Raw genomic sequence first — 21,053 nt, 5'->3', positions numbered from 1 at the left:
CGCTCTTACACCTCACTTGAATACTAACATATTCATTTAAATACTCATCACTTCCAGCTTAAACGTCTCTCTTCCTCTCTCATTTGTTTCACTGATTGACATTCAGAGACAGTATGACAGACCGGGGCTGGTTGGGACAATTTTCTTTCTTTGATGAAGAATATCTCTCATAAGAAAACCCAACTAGGTTCAGAATAAACATATTAGTTGATAATTTACTCACCATTATGTTGTGTTGTGACTTTCTTTCGTGGAGCTCAAAAGGAGTTATTCTGCAGACTGTCCAAGCTGCTCTTTTCCATCCAGTAAAAGTGAATGGTGGTGAATGGCTGTAGGAAAAAAAATGTCAATGCAATATTTTTAGTCTGTTCGGTTCTGATTAATTTGGTTCGGTAGAAGAGATAAAAGCCCGCCCACACTGACAATTGATTGGTTGGGTCCGTACATGCGCTTCTTGAGGCACACACGCACACACGCACACTAGAACACACACGCAAGGTCTCTCGCTCCCTCTCTCTCTGCTCTTGATTCTGAGAGATTTTAACTAATTTGCGGGCATCAGGGAGCCGCTATCAATACGCGGGAGACTCCCAGAACTTCCGGGAGACTTGGGATGTCAGTAACAGTCACTTGTCGCCACCTAGTGGCGTAACCAGTGTTGCCAGATTGGGCAGGTCATCTCCCCAATCTGGCAACACTGGGCGTTACAATGTAATCGATACAATCGTTATTTGAAGCGTCAGGTTACTTTCAAAAGGTGATTTGCAATATTGTGATCTCTTCCGTAGACATCAGTATATTATTTGTAACACATAAATAACCATAGGCCTAGTACTGTGTGGCTGAAAATAATGTTTTTGAAGTGGTTTCATACCTATAGGCCTACATGACATCTGCTCTCTCTGGCTCAGCGCCAACACAAATGCATATTTGAATGTTCAGGTGTGATTTTGTCAAAGGTTTAAATACTCGGGCGAATCATTGTCATTTAGGAATGAGATTGCGTCGTTGTTTGAATCAAGATCCTTTAGCGATTAATCGTGCAGCTCTTGAAATACATTTAATGGTTGTGCATAACTATATTTCCTTCCAAAATATTGTTGAAGAATAATGTTGTATCATTTTGATACACTTTACATCATAATTTAATCCATTTTATCAACCTGGTTACTATATCTCCATTAGTAAAATGCAATTTTAGTCCAGTGACAAGGTTCTTTAATGCCATTGATGGTTCCATGAAGAACCTTAAAATATCATGCTTTTTCACTTTTTTAACTTTAGTTAGTGTTGCTGTTTGAGCATAAAAAAAAGATCTGCAAGGTTACAAAGCTCAAAGTCCACTTCAAAGGGAGATATTTTATTTAACAGAATTCACTTTCCAAGAACTACAACGAACAACTCATTTGTACTAAATTTAAATAATCCCTGCCCATGGAATACGCAAACAAGGGGACGAGTCCTGGTTGAGCTGCTGCTAAAGAAACGCTGTTTTTTTTCTACCCCTTTTCCAAAAATCATTTGTTAGACCTTCCTAAGGCTGATAAACTTAAGAGTGGTTAAAATTAATTTTAAACACTGTTCCTGAACATTAACTCCAACGTTTATCTGTGTGCTGCACATTTTACGGAGAACAGCTTCCAGAAAGAGAGTACAATGCTACGCACAAAAGCTTCTCCTGAAATTCAGCAGTTCCCACTCTGTCGGGACAATCTGTTGTTTGTGGATCACAACTTGTAAGTATGTATTATTATTTGTAATTGTGTTTTCTATTAACGGTTCCAATTATACGTTTATGTTGTTGCTATGATTTAAACAAAGGGCAGAGCTGTTTGGCTCTGGCCTGCTAGCCAACATTAGTGTTGATAGTGTTTGTAAGCCCTGTCCAAATACCCACACTTGCGGTCTTGGCCACTTGAGAGCACGTGTCCACGACAGGAAGTAAGTGTGCAAGACTGTCCCATGTCCTAAAAATGCCAAAGCACAGTGCCCTGAACGCACACTAAACCCACACTATCTTGAATACCGATAGGAGCGGAGGGGTATAGGCTAAGCGTATCCCCTGAAACATTCCACTGTAAGTTAAATTGATTATATATTACATTTAATTTGGTAGTAAAACATAAAGTGCACATTTTATTGGTGCAAAGATGAGTAGGCTATGTGTATTTTGTACAACATTTGCAACTGCTTTTTATCACTCAAACTCCCCCTGTAGTCAATAAAACTCATCTTTGATCACCAAAATGGAATATTTAAAAGTTTTTTCCTTGAAAAAACAAATTCGCGATTTCAAACCGTGTTTTATGAGACTGTCTTTGGTTCACAGCAGTTTTAAGGAGAAAATACTCAGCAGTGGTGTTATGAATTTGCACATGGTTTGTCTTAAAGCATATTATAAAACACCACATAGACAAACAACATTAAAAACTTGATTTTCACCACAGGGGGACATTAATTAGAAGAAGCACAATTTTAAAATTAAACTATAGTTAGGGACTACTGAACAGACATTTAGAAGTATTGAAAATGAATAAAGCTCTGTAAACACTTGCACTTTTTGCAATACTAAGTGTGATCCCATCGGGTAATCAAAATCAAAAACACACACTTGCAGTCTTCACACCTACTTGAACACTTTGACAAAATACAGGAAATATGTCATGTAAGTGGTCAAGTGCAAAGACTGCAAGTGTGGGTATTTGGACAGGGAAATAGCTTTTGTAAGGCTGTTCACCGCCCCTAAAAAAATTAACCATGGTATTACCTTTAACATCCATGGAACCTTTCCATTGCACAAAAAGTTATTTAAAGAGAAAAAGTGTTCTTTTGGGTTATTAAAATGTTCTTCAAACTGAGAGAAAAAAAAAGGTTGTTTTAAGAACTGTTCACTGAAAGGTTCTTTGAGTAACCAAAAGTGGTTCTGCTATGGCATCACTGCGAAAACATTTATGTTTAACCCTGTGATGCATGATGGTCACTACAGTGGACAGCTATTCAATTCTCACTTTCTTTTAAATGCTCTGGTTTCACACTACCAGCGACACGATCCCATTCATTTTAATAGAGAGCTGCCGATTTCCAGTGACACGAGCGACAGGATGTAGACATGTCCAGCGATGCGACAAAGTTGAGATATGTTTAACTTTATGCAAATGAGGAGCGACTTTCGGGAGCGACAACCAATAGGAGTGAAGTCAGTGGAGCACACGTGATCTGACAAGGCAAGATGGAGGAGAAGTGCTGTCTGACTTCGAGCCTGAATTTCATAAAAACCAGATAGACTGGAGCTTGCGCTTCATTATTTATCATGGGTATTCACTGTAAACAAAAAAAATTAGACGTAGCCTTATAGTTATTGTGACCTGCAGTGGGACCCCATCTCTGTTGAAAAGCAGAGAAGTGACCAGAGGACCTCCTGAGGTCAGGTTTGGTTTTAGACTCACTGGCCCCAGCAAAAAAAATGCAAATATATGCCATGATGTTGCCTGATACGAAAGACCAGCTACATCTATGCAGTTTCTATGCTATAGCTACAGTTCCAGTCTCCAGATTGTTTTGTTTTTTTGCCATAGGCCTAAACAGTATACAAATATTAATGTGTTTTTTAAACATAATTTATCTGCATTTTTAATTTTCACATTAAGTTCTAACGCTCAAATGCATGCAGAAGTTAATTGTGTTTTTTCGTATGTATTCGTATTAGGTCAGATTTATTTGTGTGCTTCGTTATTAAATTCAGTGCAAATGTCAGTCATTCATCCGGCAAGAAATCTTGAATTTGAAGATGATGCAAAAGTATAAAGCCCCATATATACAGCCCTAAATAACCCAGTCAAAATGATCAGAGAGAAATGAGGAGACAAGAGACAGTGTGTCTGGGACTGTGTAGGTGTTATAGGCAGACGAGGAGAGACAGCAGGTAAAAATTATAATGACAGCGAAACACATCTGAATCATCCGCCAAATCAATCTGAAAATCACAGCCATTCTGTCTCCATCTCTTTCCCTCCCACACCGACAAAATGCTGTCTGCTCCATGATGCACACGCAAGATCCCACTTTTACAATGAAACAGACACAAGTCCAGACTTTGCCATTACATATTAAACTTCTTAGATGATAAAACAATAGATACATTGGGGGGGACAATAGAAAATAGTTTGAACTAAAAAAATGACGAAGAGAAGTTAAGTTAGTTCTGAGTAAAGCATGAGAAAAGCATTCAGAAACTCCAAACATACGACAAAACATACCAAATCACCTCATCCTTTTCTGGCATTTTCGAAAACAGCCAGTCTGCCTTGATTCTCACACTAGTAAACAGCGCCACCATGTGTCCAAAGACTGCTACAACATCCACACAATAATCCCAAACAATAGCACTGCTAAACCTTATTCATAACGATTGTGATCAATAAAAAAAATCTCATGACATCCTCATCCCTTATGTTCAATTTACTCTCAGAATTTAACAATTTCAGATAATTTATTGTGAATTTGAATAAAATAAAATAAAAACCTAACAGAAATGACAAAAGCACATAATAACATTAATGAAATACTTGAAAATATAAGACTAAAAGCTGCTAAAAAAGGTTACACTAGTAAAGGAGTCCGTGTTACAGTGTAGTTGTGCATTTAATTACTGTGTAATACTAATTCATATGTATGGTTTGGGGTTATGTAATTGTGCATGATTTATTATACAGTAGCTACATGTAACATGTGTAACAAGGACACTGTAAAATAAAGTGTTACTAAAAAAGTATAAATAGCAGCACTAAATATAAATAATAATAAAATAACGCTGCTTTGTATAGTGTCCAACACCATCATTCACTGAAAAAAGTGATTTAATCTTGTACATAACAAACATAATTTGTTAATGTAACTTCGATAACATGGAATTAAGTCATTTTACGTGACCCAATTGAGTAGTCTCAAAGTGAATATTATAAGGCTCCCTGACATGATTCAGGCATTTGATTTAATATATTCATTCATCCAATTAGTGTCACACAACTATAAGGATCTACTAGTTAACAAAGTTTAGCTATAGCATTAGGATCTAAAATGCTAACATGCTCCTTCAGCTAAGCAGTTATGATATTAATTGTCTCAGTCTGCTCTTCTCCACAATGATAACCCAGTGTAATATCTACAAATTCCAACATAATTGAACATTAAACACTATTATACACTATCAAGTCTCTTCCTTTTCTCATTTAATATTGTTTTTTTTAGCCCTCTATCTGCCTGGTCTTATATCTTGTTGCCTATGGGTTTTACATTAAATGGACAGTATGAGCCCATGTTAAAAGGAAAAAGTGATATAAAGTCATCGTATAGCTTTAATGTTTTTTTTTTTTTTTTTTTTTTTGTGACTGGGTATGTTTAAGTCATAATTTAAAAAAATCAAACAATATCTCTGTTAGCCTACTTACTTTGTGGAGAAGAGATTAACGTTAGTACAGAGCTATCAGAGCTGCTCGCGCTTGTTATGTTAAACTAAAAAGAGAAAAAGACAGAAAAAAAGAGACAATTTTTAAAGTTATAATTTATAGACATTTTAAGAAAGAAATCATTTACCCGTTTAGAGTATGTTGTTGACAGTCTGTGTAGTAACTGTAGACGTATAGCTGTACAGGCTCAGCTGAGCTCCGGAAAATTAGTATTGAGGAGGCTTTGACGGTTACAGATTTGAAAAACAAAAAGGCGGGAATAAAGAACCCTAAAAAAAGAACCATTTCAGCGTATAGGGTTCTTCAGGACGATACTTACTAAATAGAACTGTTACCATGTAAAGAACTATCTTTTATTAGAGTTAAGCCGCAAAAATAAAAATCAAGATGGAAAAATATGCCATTGGATTTTTTTTTTTTTTTTTATGATTTGATGTAGGCCTACTGCAGGACTGAAGTCACTGATCCACACTAACAACTTCATCTTATGGACCATTTATCTTATTTGCCTGCCCAATTCTAATGAGAATAATGCTGAGATAATTTGCTAATTAAAATAATTAAAGTATGATTCTAAACATAATAGACATATTGACCAGTAAATTAATCATGACCATGAATGGAATGGCCAAAATATGATTTTTTTATGGAATATTGCAGCAGTACTTATTATAAATTATTGATCTATATGCATATCCATGTTTTTTATTGATTTATTCATGTTCTTTTGCAATCTTTAATCATATAATAACTTCCCCTCCCTCTTTTTTTTCTTAATTGAATAAATATAACAGTCAGGTTCCCCTCCCTCTTGCAGCATCTCTTCTCTAATGATGTGTTTACTGTGAGGGCGGGGCAACCTGTCACTCACATGAGATCCACCAATAGCAAACCACAATCATTAAATCAATTCCATGGATAAAATCAAGTCCCGCCCAACATTTATTCTTGTTTGAGAAGCCATTTCGATCGGATATATAGGCCTACGTCACAACATGGAATAAAAGGCTATATTGCAACCTCTGTTTCATACCGGCTGAAACCTTCAAAGCAAATCTGTAGAGTAACAACAATAGTTTTTACTCTAGCAATTTCTCAGTTTATTCTTTAAAGAGTTGATGTCTAAGTCTACAAAAAAGCTATTCAACATTTCAATCGTTGTTGTCCAGGAAAAATGATAGATTTCATGAAACACCTTATATGCTTTTATAGTTCAACACTATATAGGGAAGGTTTTCACAATGGTGCCATTTAACAACCTTTCAGCCAACCATTGTAAAATAAAAACTATTTGCAACACTTTTGAATAGTCCCTAAAGCCACACAGTGACTTAAAATATTAAACAAATCATTAACAATTGACCCTTCTTTTTTTTTTTTTGTCCTGACATGCACATGCACATTCTCTTCTTACGCCCTTATATATTCTGGGATGCTTTAGCTATTGGACACCTGTTGTTGGCTGCTTTTTCGTCATCATTAAAAAAATTAAAATTAGCCTATGTTTTGAAAATAAATTCATATGTAGGCACAATGTACATATGGCTACATCAATCATTTCACAACACAAATTCAGTCTGTTCAGCAGTACTGTGTCTTTAAGTGATTTCTGAAGGTAAGTCGGAAGGCAGAAGGGGTGCACGAGACAGCTGCGCGCGCCCGCTCCCGTATGTGGACTCTCCAAAAAATGTGTTAAGAATTACAAAAGGTGGATCTGCCACACTGGACGATAAACGCAACAGCTGTTCATCAGTCGTAAGGTGAGTCTCATCCCATCATCTGTCGCTTGTTTGCAGTGGGGATGTTACCACTGTGATGTTTTACGTTAGGGAGACACAATACAAAGAGGGTTTTGCTAAATGAACCGGCGAGAAGTGAAGAGGCCCCGCGAGCGTCTCACCGCAAACATATCAAGGCGAACTTTAGCTTTCCCCCTTCCCTTTCTTTAGTACATTTTAGGGGGGCTGTTTTATTAATAGTCCAATTTAGACGCGAGACCCCCGAACTTCCATCTAACAGACCTTCTTTTGACACTAAACGAGTGTAAACACTGCCGGAGACACCGTGGCCGGCAGGCGGAAGACGCTGGTTCCTCTACGGTGTCTCTTAGCTCCGCTCCCCGGTCTCGGGTGCAGGCAGAGCCGCGAGATGCGCGCAGGGACAGCGCTGGTGTGACGGAGCTTTGACGGCAAAACACACTACAAGTTTCTCGTACGGAAGTGTAAAAGAGATACAATGTCTCTATTTGGCGGGAGTTTCATTGTAACATCATAGTGGAGGGAGTTATTTTTTCATAACTTACGAGAGTTTATTGTCTCGGGAGATGAAGCAGTTGAAGGCGGTGGAGGGGCCTCGGCTATTGCGCTGCTCGGGATCGTGGTGTGTAGCATATGCGCTTATAAAATTAGCAATAATATTGCCATTGTGATTCCTCTTAACGATTCTGGTTCATTAACGGTTGCATTCGTGATTCTTTTACTAGGCTTACTAGGCTACTTTCGATAAATAAGTATTTGAAATAAGAAATGTTATTCCTGTATTCATTCCCTTCAAAGGTAACAGTGTTAACAAAGCACACGTACATTTTACACAGCATTTTTATGAGGCGTTATAAACGAAATAATTCTCATAATTGGTTTTATCTATAAAATAAATAGAAATAGACCGTCTCCTTAACTCATTTTAACTCAAATACCACTGAATAAAATGTTCTCTTTTGTCAACGTTGTGATATGAACGACGAGTCAGTAAGCTTTAAGTACAACATAACACACTGACAGCTCTTGGCTCATTTAAACTAAATGTGTCTAACAACAGCTCCTTTGCAGGAAGTGTCTATATTATAAAGCTTAATATTAATAATAACTAGGCCTATGTTAAAGATTAATATAATTCAGGATTTTTTATCAATTTTCTTTGCTTTAGGCACATTAGGCCTATATATTTCACTGAAACACCTGTTCTGGCTTGCACAACAATTGCAGTTATTACATATTTTATGAAAGAATCGTGTAAGAAGTTTATCCACGCTTTCTATTTGCTCTTCTATGCACTGATAGTTCTAGGGCTTTGTTAATGTCCCCATACTTAAAGTTGCCAAAGTCATTGCATGATTTGCAATGTGCTGCACTTTATTTGTACCATTTTGTTTTTTAGTATAATTTATCTAGGCTATTTACCTTTTTTAGAATTTGAAAGATACAGATATTGTTTGATAAGTGAGATCTCTGATTATATTGCTTGAAAGGTACTTGAAAGTCCTGGCATGTTCATGCTTAAACCCTGGTTTAAGCATTTTAAAAGGTAAAATCAAAAATTTATTTTAAAATTCCAAGCAAGTTGAAAAAAAATTATAAATACATAAAGCTAATTAAAAACAAATATTAACAGACTGAGTACATATTTGAGAAGATAATCTGCTGTATTACATGAGACCAGTTCCGTCAGTTAACATCCATTAACCTGGTCAAATCAAATTATAGTCCATTAGTGATTATGTAAATGTTGATTGAAATGATGGCTATTGCCCTGCCTGTAGCTCATTTCTAAGTAGTTAAAAGTGACAATTTTTCAACTCTCTCTGGACCCTAATACCGTTAATATTTTTGACAAAGTTTAAAGGTGATCTTTTATATAGCACTATGCTTACATTGTCATGTTATGTTTGAAGTAAATAATGTTGTTGAAATTAAAAAATCTGTTTCTCCCATTTTAGAATGTGAAGATCACCGGTGGAGATTCCCCATGCACCTGCATCCCTTCCATTCCGACCTACTAGAATGTTCCTGAAGACGGTTCCTCCGGTGGTGGCTATTCACTCGGAATGGAGGTCCAGTAAGAGCTGCAGCCTGCCTCTCTTTTTCAATGACAGTGCGTCCGACAGCGACCTTGCCTCTGTTAGCGGCACCCCCATCCCACAGAAGATCCAGATGATTATAGAGAGCCTTCACAGCACCCAGTCTTCGGACATGAGTCAAAACGGGCAGACCGAAAAGGCTGCTCATTCCAGCCACGAGGCTGGCTATAAGGGTCAATTGCGATGTATGGACACTGGGACGAGATCCCGGCGAGCAGGGGTTGACACTAAGCTACATTCCGCCATGGTTGATACTGGCGATGATTCAGATAGTGACGATTCTGTGGACAGGGGCATTGAGGAAGCTATTCAAGAGTATTTGAAGGAGAAGGTGGACCACAAACGCAAAGGGGATCCGGTGACAAGTTCGCCCCCAGCGCCCAAACTTCCACGGAGAGAACCAACTGTCCCAGATGCTGCTAAACAACACACACATTCCAGTAGTGCCAAGGTGTTAACCGCTAGCAATCATATCCAGAAAGCCTTGAGTGGGACGCTGGCATTAAAGAAGAAAGTCATTAAGAAGAAGCTAAGCAAAGAAAATCCCTTTAAGAAAGCTGACTCAAGTAAAGTTTTGCCTGTAAAAAGTCTTCCTCTACCCAGAGCTAAGAAAGGATCTTCCTCGTCTTCCGAGATGGACAGAACTCCACCTCGTCTTGTCATTAAAGAGGAGGAGGAACTGCCCGATTCAAGCAGCGATGATGGAATCGAAGAAGAGATTCAGAGATTCCAGCAGGAGAAAAGAGAAAAACAGGAAAGTGACAAAGATGTCCAGAGACCTTCACGACAAAGGGAGGACTCTGATTCGAGCAGTGATGAAGGTATTGAGGAAGCCATCCGTCGCTTCCAGGAAGATAAACACAAGCAGAAGAAAAAGAAAAAGAAGAGTCCTCTCAAACCTCCCCAACTCCTGCCTGTGCAACGTAGCAAACCATCCGTCATTTCTCCCGAACGCATAAGCACTCAGCCACTCAAAGCGCTGTCGAAGAAGAACAACAAGAAGAAGAAATTGGCAACCAAGAAGTCTAATCTCCCTACACCATTGGCTGTAAGCCACTGTTTGAATAAGTGTACATCCCAGGGCTCTAAAGTTAAAGGGTTTACACCTCCCCCTTCAAACCCAAAACAAACCCACACAGAACATCAGATCCACTCCAGCCTGAAAGTCAACACTGCTGAGCTGATGTGTGCAGAAGCCATTCTAGACATCTCCAAAACCGTCATGCCCGAGGTGTTTGAGTCCAACTTAAGCATTGCTAACACAAATTTGCTGCAGACTCCACCATTCCCTGTTGTTGCACCATCTGAAAATAAAAGTGATGAGAGCTCCGTTGACAGTGAGGATGGAATTGAACAAGAGATAATGGAATTTTTGGAGCATAAAGCAAAAATGAACAAAGAGCTTCCGATAACAGCAGGTGCACCTCCACCAGCTTCAGGAGATCACACAGCAAGCAAGGAGCCGAAGAAGACGACGAAGGAAACCCAGCCGAATAAAGCAGCCAGGCTCTCCCTGTCAAAAAAACGCAAGTTTAAAGAGGAACAAAGCAAAGTTGACAGAGATGGTGACTTGGTATTAAATGTTAAAGAGGAGCCCCCGGGGACCCCTCTGATTCATAGTGACTCCACCAGATCTGACCTTTCTACCATTCCCACTGTGACATCACATTCAAGCAGTCTAACCACCATAAAAAATAGCAAACCGAAGCAGAACTCCCCACCTTGCAAGGATTCGGATGTTAGTGAACCCAAAGACAAAGGTTCCACTCACAGTACATCCAGCCCAAAGACTGTGATTGGCTCTGAGAGAAACGACAGCAGTGGCAAAAGCAGCTCCCTGGACAGTGATGAGGACTTGGATGCTGCAATTAAGGACTTGCTTAAGACAAAGAAAAAAGTAAAAAAGAAAGTGAGGGATATGAAGTTAAGAAAAAATGCCAGACCTTCAGAGGCATCGTCTTTGGATGTCATGAAAAAACAGAAACCTTTCACCGACCAGAAGAGTATCCCACCTGCCAAGCTTGTTAAGTCTGGCATCTTGAAAGGTGGCAAAGAAACACTGAACGTTCAGGCTAAAAACGACAAGGGATCGAAAAGCAAAGCTGTAAAAGGCAAATCAGAAGTCCAGACCATCAAACAATCTAAAAGCCCTGCACAAACCGACAAAGTGACCGGGAATGATGGGGTTCCCAAGGCCACAGATGTGGACATACCTTCTTCCAGTCCACGTGCAGAAGATAATGACAGTTCTGTTGACAGCGATGATAGCATTGAGCAAGAGATCAGGAGATTTCTAGCTGAAAGGGCCAAGGTGTCCGCACCTCTCGCCGCAAACATCAAACAGGAAGAGGCCGTAAACTCTTTGACCTCATCTGCAGATTTTGATGTTAAAACAGAAATTCAAAAGACTCTTATTGAAACTCCAGTGTCTGCTTCAACGTCAACCTCTGGTAGTAAAAGTGAACCGCAAGAAGAATCCATAGCCACACCCACAAGACCCACGGAGGCACCTGAAGAACTCAACAAGGGACCAGTCCTGACACCAGGCAGCAATTGCATTATGGGTTTCAGGAGGACTGAAAGTCAAACATTTGAGATCTCGACCCCAAGAGATCCAAAGAACGGCAGCTCCCAGACAGGAAATGACAGTCCGACAAGTCATTGCATCAAACCCAACTCCTTCACAACACCCTCTGTGAGGTCAGAAGCGCCCCCTTCATCAGGACATCAACACCAAAACTTGTTCCTGTTGAGGCCCGTTAACAGCAGTATGAGCGACGTCAAGGACCCTTCCTCGCCAGACTGTAATGACGTTCCCGTCAGCCGCCACAGTAGATCAGCCACTAGGATACCTTTAAAGGATGTCATTAGCTCTCTTTGTCCCTCACCTCTTTCGAAACCTCAAATTAGTTCCCCTGCAGATAACCCTGCGGTCATCACTGGTGACCTCTCGACCTCAGCACCCCCTGGGGGAAGGACAGAGGGACTTTACTTGCATAACCGCCTGAAAAGGGAAAGACACCTGTCCGATAGACTACACTTATCCCCCGCCACCTCACATATGTGCCAGCCCTCACCTGTACTGCAGCCCCACCTGGGCAATGAAGTAATCCAGGTGCAACGGGACCAGACTGCTTTCCCATCACTCTCAGCAAAGACAAAACTGCTGGGCATCCAAGCTGAGTCGACAGAATCCACTGCAAGTTTAGGAGAAAAACAAAGGGAGGGAGAAAGTTTTAGCAAGGAAGAGAAAAAGCAGGAAGATGAGGAAGATAAATGTGTTGATGAGACAGATGTAGAGTCAGATGAGGAAAGGAAAGATCAGAAGACAAAAGACAGGAGGAATCAGCCCACTAATCAGTGAGTACTTGTTCTCTCCAAACACACACACACACACACACATATCAGTTGAGGGAACATGGTCGCCAAAAGCCCAGTACCAATCCATGCTTTTGTTCCAGCTAAGATATATAAGACTTCATCAAATTGTTGCGGTCTTTAATTAGAAGGATTAATGAGGGTTTTGGTCATTGGTTTGGGCGGAATTATGGATCCATATCTGATCCACAGGTGTTTTGCAAGATTCCCAACCATACAGCCGAAATTTTCCTTCGGCTTTAAGCGTTAGTTGTGTTTTTTATTTTCAGCATTTAGCCTGACGGACTGCAGCGTCTCATCCTGCATTTCAACATTTTTGTCTTTTTGTACTGTATTATTTAGGTTCCAAGGACTGTTTGAGTGTACCACATCATTTTTTGTATGTTTGTACATTTATAAATATATTTAAAGGCAGACATGTCATAAAGAGAGATTAAACTTTTTTATTGTTTTTGTTGTTGTTTTTCTCTGCAGCAGCTGCAGCATTTCTGAGTGAATCCTGCTTTACAAACTTTTCTTTATACTTATTGTTTTGAAGTTGTGACTACGAAAAGTAATTGCTATGAAAAACCGAAGGTTTATGAAAAGATGAAAATATAATTGGTGAGTTTACATAAGAGTTCCACAGGTCCAAAAATTCCCCAGAAAAACATGACTAAAAGGTAAATAAAACTTCCAGTACTAAACTGTAGAAAAGGACTGCAGAATGTAGAAGCCAAGAGAATGAAACTCTTTTAGTGTGCATCAATGCATATTCTTTTGTTATACATTTGTAAATATTTTGATATGTTTCAGAGTAATTCATCCACAATAGAACAACATAATTTTGACCTCTGACCTCTGAGAGGGAAGTCTGAGTCGCCTCTAAGTAACATTAAAATGTTCCGTGAGGTTTCTTAATGAGGAAAATCTCCTCAGTGCAACAGTGAAGGACTAAAATAGGCCTCGTTTGTGAAACACAGCCTAAATTAATTTCTGTTCAAATAGTCAATGAAGCCCTACTTGTGTAAATTGTTGTATTCAGTTTAATGTGACAATCTACGCAAGAATTGTTTTACAGTTCACAAAGAAATTTGTTCTGCTTGTGTTTCTTAATGAGCCCCTTTGAGTTTACATACAATATGTATATAGAACGTGTATGAAAACAGCCATTTACTTGGTATGAAAATTTTTCAGAAAAATGGCAGTAGCATTGTATCCTTTGACGTTTGAATTACTAACTTGCCCTCAACAAATGCATTTTTCCCCTCATGAGCCCTTTTAACATTTTATTTATTTATTTAGTTAGGAATGCTTTTGTCATAACTAGGTTATTTTTGTACCACTGGACTTAAAACATTCAGAGATTTATATCAGATTGCAAATTACAAGGAGGAAACTCTCAATGTTTCAATATTCAGTAATTTTTCTCTTTTTGCACGTTTTGCATACTTATCAAAACACAATTATCAAGTCACACCTCACTCTCTTTCTCTCTCTCTCTCTCTCTCTCTCTCCCCCTCTCTCTCTCTATCTCTCTCTCCCCCATCTCTCCTCCCTCTCTCTCTCTCTCTCTTCCCCCTCGTCGCCCCACCCCCCCTCTCTCTCTCTCTCTCTCTCTCTCTCTCTCTCTCTCCGCACCTGTTTCTTAGTTCCTGTTTCTGTTGCTTATTATATGCAGGTGTTTTCCTATGTAAAAAGAATGTTATTTATTTTTGTTTATAGAAGAGAAAAAAGTAAAGACTCATGCTGACTATGCTGGGCATTGCCAGTTTTCATAAATATTTTGCAAAAAAAATAACTTTTTTGGTCCCCTGCTCTGCACAGAGAAAATAAACTCAAACTGTATCTCTGAAGATGTATAATAAAAACTGACTTTGAGACACAAGGCTGTATTGTTCTTAACTGTGTGTATGTGCAAACATGCATGAACGTGGGAGTTCCCGTACATGTTTTTAATCAGTATCTTACATAGCTTCCTCTGCTATATTAATATTAAGTAGCTTCCTTTCTCACAGATGCCCAAGGAAACTAAAGCTAATGCCAGTTTATGTGCGCACTGCACTCTTGGATAATCTGTCAATAAAAACTACAGTTTCCTTGCGATTTAAAAATAAACTAGATCTACATCGTGGAACTGACTGGTGAATATTCAATATATATATTTTTTATATTTCTGTCCTGCTGAATGTTCATGTTTTATTCTAAAGTAATGAAACACTCATCAAGACACCAAAAGGAATGAGCTGTCAATTTTTACTCACAAAAGAAGATTGGAGGATTTCGTAAGACAATTTTTATTGACCAATATTATAAATAGATAAAAAATGTAACCGTAAAGGTGCTTTCTGCTCTCTTAATGCCAATTATGTTTAAAACAGTTTGCATGTTTGTAAATTTTGATGTTTTGTTTTTACTTGAATATGTAATTCTAGATTTGTTGCTTTATCTTCTACACTGTAATGCTAAAGTAAATAAGTAAACACGCATCCAGATGTGTTTGAAAAATGCATAAATGCAGATTTGGAACTCTAAACCGAATAGTGTTTTTAAAAGAGCATGCTTTGTATTGTATAGTATCAGCAGTCAAATGTGTGATTTGCAGATGCAGAGTGGCAGTGTATATGTATGTGTAAATATGTGTCTTCTGTTTGCTCCAGGTCTCTCTCCACCTCTATAGATCCAGGGTTCTTGCTAAGCCCATATATCGCTCTGGACACGGAGGAGAGGTGTCAGAAATTCCAAACCAGACGCCTCCTCATTCAAAAGCAGCTAGAGGTACATACAAATATAAAAAATCCATGCATTTACTTGCACACACACACTGATGTAACACAGATTGAATACACTCATTGCGTGTAAGGGAATATACAGTGTAGACATATGTGATGGTTGATTTTTTTTAAGTGGTTAAGTCTGTGTGTGGTAAACCCTACGTTATGGGGACAAAATGTCTAAGCAAAGATGGCAATATTGGGCAAGACATGTTTTTATATATTTTGTGTGTGTGTGTGTATGTATGTTGTAGGACAGCAAAACAGTGAAACGAAGGCTGCAGTTTGTGGTCAGTGTGCCCAGGTAAATACACCACTTAGATAATACAGGACATATTGTTCACTAAATTACACATAAAACAACAACGGGTGGCTCACACGATAAATAGGTACATTGATGAAGTTGTTTTTGTGATTATGTGATAGGCATTCATACAGATATTATTTAGATGCTTTCTGATTGTTACGCATTAGTGGAACTTGTCCGTGATGTTTTGTTTGATTACAGATAAACTGAAGACGCTGGAAAATAATGAAAAGAAGGTTATCGTGTTCAACAGAATATTGTAATATGAAGTATATTTAAATGTAAGAAAAATATATATATTTAAAATGTGATTGTTGCAGCACATTATTTAGTTCTGGATTTATATTTGTTTTTATTTTCTTGTTTTATCTATCGTTCTGAAGTTCCATAATTTAAATTGTCCATTGTAATCAAAAATGGTTCTTTGAATTAAGAATAAATTTGATATTTGACTAAAAAACACTGGTTCTTTGAATAAAGTTTTTTTGTTGTTGTTCATTTCGAATCACGGGGCCATTGTGGCTCTTGTAGTTCATGTGTTGTGTAACGTAAACGGTTTTTATAAGACCAAAGCGTTGTTTGGAACATCACTACCCACAATCCTCTGCGCTTTTCCGCAAGCTGAGTGGGCGGAGCTCGAACGGAAACATGGCAGCGGGCGTCTTGACTAGAGGTGAAATAAAACGTGTTTTTATGAAATGTTAATTTACTTTAAGTGCATTTTAATGTGGAAACCATATTAAAATAAGAATAGTTATTTACACATAATTACTCTGTAATCTTGCTTGTGATTTGTAATGACACAATAAAGTACGTTTGAAACTACGTGACCATCGAGTTTCTGAGAAGCCATGCATGCAACATACTTTAGTTTTGAAATAAAAATCTATCATTTAATGAATTGAGTATGATGATTTCAGTAACGCAGGTTCTCCGGGGACCGCGGTTGGTCACTGCTGTGTTCTCATGTCACGGACAGACATTCAGCTCCGCAGCAGCTGCAGTCAAATCAACCAGAGACACCGGTGATTATGATTCTTATTATCATTATGAAACCCAGCGACCTAGAGATACAATTTCTGTCTGTGTATAACGTTTCAAACTGGGAGTGCTGGGGGTCGATGGAAATGTTTAGAGGAAATATACAGTGACTTTAAAAATTAATGATATTAAAATAAATTATTAGATATAAAAAATATAAATAAATAACAACAATTGATTATAATATAAAATATATTAGGTTAAAGTAAACTATTACATGTAGCTAATTTCACTATAATTTGTTTAACTATTTACATATAGCTAGCTAGCAACCTTTTAAATGTTAGGATGGTTGTCCTTTGCATGAGGAGGATGATTATATTTGGGGGTTCGTGGCATCTAAAGATTGAAAACCCTTGGTATATAACAATTTTCATAGGTTTTGCTTTGCGTTTCCCACCACAAAATTTGTCTTTTTACATCGTGTTTAACCACAATGACATAAATGAATACAGATGAGATGTATCTTGCATATAGAAGCAGCTCGATATAGAATGTAGTGCTGTGTTGAAAAAATCGATTCACCAATTCTGAATCGATTTTCATATTAATTTCTAAAGATCGATCCGTAACTCAGAGGATCGATTTAATAACAGGCCTATATTTTCCCCATAAACACACTGAGACATGGCGACCGGCAGCGCTGCTAATGCGGTCTCTCTGAATCCACCATAGACAGTATATAAGACTTGTTGACCAGAAATGAGGAAAGAGCCGTTCACATAGTGCGTTTTTTGCGCGTGCAAACTCGTTTTCCAGCCGCGCGGCCCGCGCCTCTGTTCATGGTTGCATAGCAACGGCAGACGCAAAGGGAAAGCACGCGCTTGAGTTGAGAAAGCGGTGCAAACTGCGCTCTCCATGATGACGAGGAAGTATCATCAAAAAATGTATTGATTTCTAGCCCTTGCATTAGCTTTACTACTAGATATATTCATTGAGATGAGAAATAAAAAGCCGCCCTGTACAGCTATGATCAGCTGTTCGGCCGAGCTTTCCATGTTGTTACGGAAAGGCCGCTGGTTTTTGTCACATGACCTGTTGAGATGCATTGAAGTGCTTCTCACTGAATTTGCACGCGTATAAAACGCGATATGTGAACGGCCCCTAAAGTGGTATCGTGTGCGGTTGTATCTAGTTTAAAAGGCCTTTTAAATATGAACGCAGTTTTGGATTAAATAAAAGGACAGTCAAGTCAAATAAAACACGTTTTATCTCCTGTTTAGTTGGTAACACTACATTAAGATACCATTCATTAATATTACTTAATGCCTTGTTATCTAACATCAATACATTGAGTGAACAATATATTTTTACAACATTAATGTATGTTTGTGAATGTTATTTAATACAAACACTTGATTGTTCATGAACAGTTAAAACTTTTGAAAATTTTATATTTTAAGAATATAAGATCGGATCGGATCGAATCGAATCGAATCGAATAATGATAATCGATTCAAGATCTTGAGAATCGGAATCGAATCGATTCTTGAAATTTGAATCGATACCCAGCACTAATAGAATGATTCTTCTTTAGCTAGTTTATTTGGTGTATGAACTTTAATGTAAATATGTACCTTATATGCATGCTTTTTTCTGTAAAACAATATTTTAAAGCCCTATACAAAAAAAATACAAAACAAAAAACATTAAAACTCATACAATGAGTGTGAGGTATATTTATTCATAACTAATATGCAGTCTTACATATGCAGCTGCTACAGAGAAAATCCAGAACTTCCCACTTACTCAACCAGACTACTTCCGCTTGTCTGAGCTCTTCACCATGAAGGACCTGTTTGAGGCCCGTGTCCATCTCGGACACAAGAAAGACTGCCGACACAGGTGGGTAATTCATTGATATTGATATTCTTGATATTCTTATAATTATTATAATAATACATTCAGTTTTAATGACCTATTACTTGAGGAAACTACATGGAATATTTGTGTTTATATTTATTTAAAATGTTTTTAATTAATTTGTTACACAATTCAAATATCTATCTATATAGATATCTATATTATATGTATATACACAACACATGTAAACTATATTTAATGTTTTGAAAGAAGTCTCTTATGCTCACCAAGGCTGCATTTATTTGATCAAAAATACATTAAAAAAACAGTAATATTGTTAACACTATTTTAAATAATGGTTTTCTATTTTAATATACTTTAAAATATGATTTATTTCTGTGATGCAAAGCTTAATTTTCAGCATCATTACTCCAGTGCCTTCAGAATCCTTCAGAAATTCAGCTTTGCGTGACAGAAATAAGTTATATTTTAAAGTATATTAAAATAGAATTGTAATAATATTTCACAATATTATTGTTTTTTCCGTATGTATGTGTATATATATATATATATATATATATACACACACACACACACGTCACACACAGTAATGTTTTTAATGACCCTACAAGTTCGATTAAACCATCAAAGTATGAGGAAAATGTTTTATATATTTTTTATAACAACAAAACAATAAACTTGGTTAGCAAAAAAGGCAAACTACAGTTGCAAGTTTTATTGTACTATGCAAAAAATAAATGCATAGAAAAACAAAAACCTCAGGAAAAAGCATACATTGACTACATCATAATCGGTTATTAATATTGTGTTGCTTCTCTCTTGTATTTTGCATGTGTTCATCATAATGTCTTTATGCTAACATAATCTTAACACATTTTTTATTATTTGCTGACTGGACATCACTTTTGGCCACTACTGTCAAACATATATAATGTGTCAAAATCTGACCTTTATTTGAGATCACTAAGCTACGTTTCTCTCTCTAGGCTGATGGAACCGTATGTGTTCGGCTCTCGTCTGGATGTTGACATCATAGATCTGGAGCAGACAGCAGAACACCTCCAGCAGGCGCTGAACTTCACGGCTCACGTGGCGTACCGCGGCGGGATCATCCTGTTTGTGAGCCGCAGGCGGCAGTTCGGGCACCTGGTGGAGTCCACGGCGAGGGAGTGCGGAGAATACGCTCACACACGCTACTGGAAGGGAGGACTGCTCACCAACGCCCCTATCCAGTACAGCCCCGGGGTGAGACTTCCAGACCTCATCGTCTTCTTCTCCACGCTCAATAACGTTTTCCAGCAGCACGTCGGGATCCGGGACGCTGCCAAAATGAATATTCCCACCGTCGGGATTGTGGACTCTAATTGTAACCCCAGCCTCATCACGTACCCAGTGCCAGGCAACGATGACACTCCTGTTGCGATTGAGATGTACTGCCGGCTATTCAAGATGACAGTGAACAGGGCAAAGGACAAGAGGAGACAGATGGAGCTTCTCAAGGGTATTTCAGCCTCAGGATGAGAGTCAATGAGCTTCAGCAGCGCTAATCACACTGTTCGTCCACATACAGAAAGCTCAGTTAAAATATTCAGGTTAAAAATTAACCATCCCAGAACTGAAGACGTCCAACAACTTAATTTGCCCATGTAAAATCCAGTGGCTTCGAACTGAATATTTATTGGTTTTGTTTTGATTTCCATTGCTTACTTGCTATGAACCCAATAAAGTTTCACAAATCCATAGTGCGATGTTTACCTGTCGTGCTTATTTACGTAAATGTCAGTTTGCGAATTATTTTCAGCAGGTCGAGTTTTTGAAAGAAATTCATTCATTTTAACCATCCGATTAAGGTCCATCTTGCACAGTTTGTTGCCACTCATAAGTTAAATGTCAGTACTTTAAAATATGTACGGAAAGTCCCGGTTTTTGGTGTTCTGTTCCCGTTTTACAGCTCGTTCAAAACAACCTGCAAATACATTGCAAAATACCCTGACCAACATACAGCAGCCTACTGGTTATAGGCAGATGGCACTGCGAGCTACGCTGGCTCTACTTGCTTATAAATGTACATACAGTATTTAAAAATATATATATATTATACATAAACTTTGCAGGCTTTACGATGCTGAAGGCCGTTAAAACACGTCATCACAGTCTATGAAAAGGGTCCATTATCTTCGAATAACAAAAGAAACATCTTTAGCACTTTCAAGGTAGTAACATATTTATAAAGTTAGTATATAAATGAGTTAAATTAACGTAATACTGTTTGTATGTGCTTAATAACAGGGTGCGGGATTGTTTTCCACAATTTTCATCCCCAAAAGTGCTGCAGTCATCCACACATCTTAAACATATATACTGGTATATATTTTGTGTGTGTGTGTAATTGTTTAATTTATATATAAATATATATTTAATTTTATGTA

At 38.0% G+C, this 21,053-nt stretch overlaps 2 protein-coding genes across 3 annotated transcripts; both read left to right on the top strand.

The window, feature by feature from the left end:
- Positions 1-7,091: 7,091 nt before the first annotated feature.
- Positions 7,092-16,096, top strand: ppp1r26 (protein phosphatase 1, regulatory subunit 26). Of its 2 annotated transcripts, XM_079587176.1 has the most exons (5): positions 7,092-7,225; positions 9,181-12,681; positions 15,339-15,456; positions 15,707-15,756; positions 15,961-16,096. In XM_079587176.1, exons 2-5 carry the CDS (start codon positions 9,245-9,247, stop codon positions 15,962-15,964), a joined length of 3,609 nt encoding a protein of 1,202 aa, XP_079443302.1. In that variant the 5' UTR covers positions 7,092-7,225; positions 9,181-9,244; the 3' UTR covers positions 15,965-16,096. The 2 variants fall into 2 exon arrangements, with proteins under 2 accessions (XP_079443302.1, XP_079443303.1); XM_079587177.1 differs by lacking the exons at positions 15,339-15,456; positions 15,707-15,756; positions 15,961-16,096 and adding an exon at positions 13,174-14,923.
- A 162-nt stretch (positions 16,097-16,258) lies between these two features.
- mrps2 (mitochondrial ribosomal protein S2) lies at positions 16,259-20,369 on the top strand. Its single transcript, XM_079587178.1, has 4 exons — positions 16,259-16,432; positions 16,680-16,784; positions 18,516-18,645; positions 19,611-20,369. Exons 1-4 carry the CDS (start codon positions 16,408-16,410, stop codon positions 20,143-20,145), a joined length of 795 nt encoding a protein of 264 aa, XP_079443304.1. The 5' UTR covers positions 16,259-16,407; the 3' UTR covers positions 20,146-20,369.
- The last annotated feature ends 684 nt before the right edge of the window (positions 20,370-21,053 follow it).

Source organism: Phoxinus phoxinus, assembly GCF_949152265.1.
Source record: "Phoxinus phoxinus genome assembly, chromosome: 17".
In the NCBI taxonomy this organism is placed as follows: domain Eukaryota; kingdom Metazoa; phylum Chordata; class Actinopteri; order Cypriniformes; family Leuciscidae; genus Phoxinus; species Phoxinus phoxinus.
The sequence above is the reverse complement of the archived record's forward strand: the minus strand, read 5'-3'. Positions and strand labels throughout refer to the sequence as shown.

What these genes read in the sequence shown, in the direction of transcription:
- ppp1r26 (XM_079587176.1), top strand. Translation starts at nt 9,245, where the DNA reads ATGTTCCTGAAGACGGTTCCTCCGGTGGTGGCTATTCACTCGGAATGG. An exon ending in AGGAATCAGCCCACTAATCA is followed by an intron (nt 12,682 to 15,338) that starts GTGAGTACTTGT and finishes TGTTTGCTCCAG; the next exon opens with GTCTCTCTCCACCTCTATAG. An exon ending in TCATTCAAAAGCAGCTAGAG is followed by an intron (nt 15,457 to 15,706) that starts GTACATACAAAT and finishes TGTATGTTGTAG; the next exon opens with GACAGCAAAACAGTGAAACG.
- mrps2 (XM_079587178.1), top strand. Translation starts at nt 16,408, where the DNA reads ATGGCAGCGGGCGTCTTGACTAGAG. An exon ending in CAAATCAACCAGAGACACCG is followed by an intron (nt 16,785 to 18,515) that starts GTGATTATGATT and finishes TTACATATGCAG; the next exon opens with CTGCTACAGAGAAAATCCAG. An exon ending in AAGAAAGACTGCCGACACAG is followed by an intron (nt 18,646 to 19,610) that starts GTGGGTAATTCA and finishes TTCTCTCTCTAG; the next exon opens with GCTGATGGAACCGTATGTGT.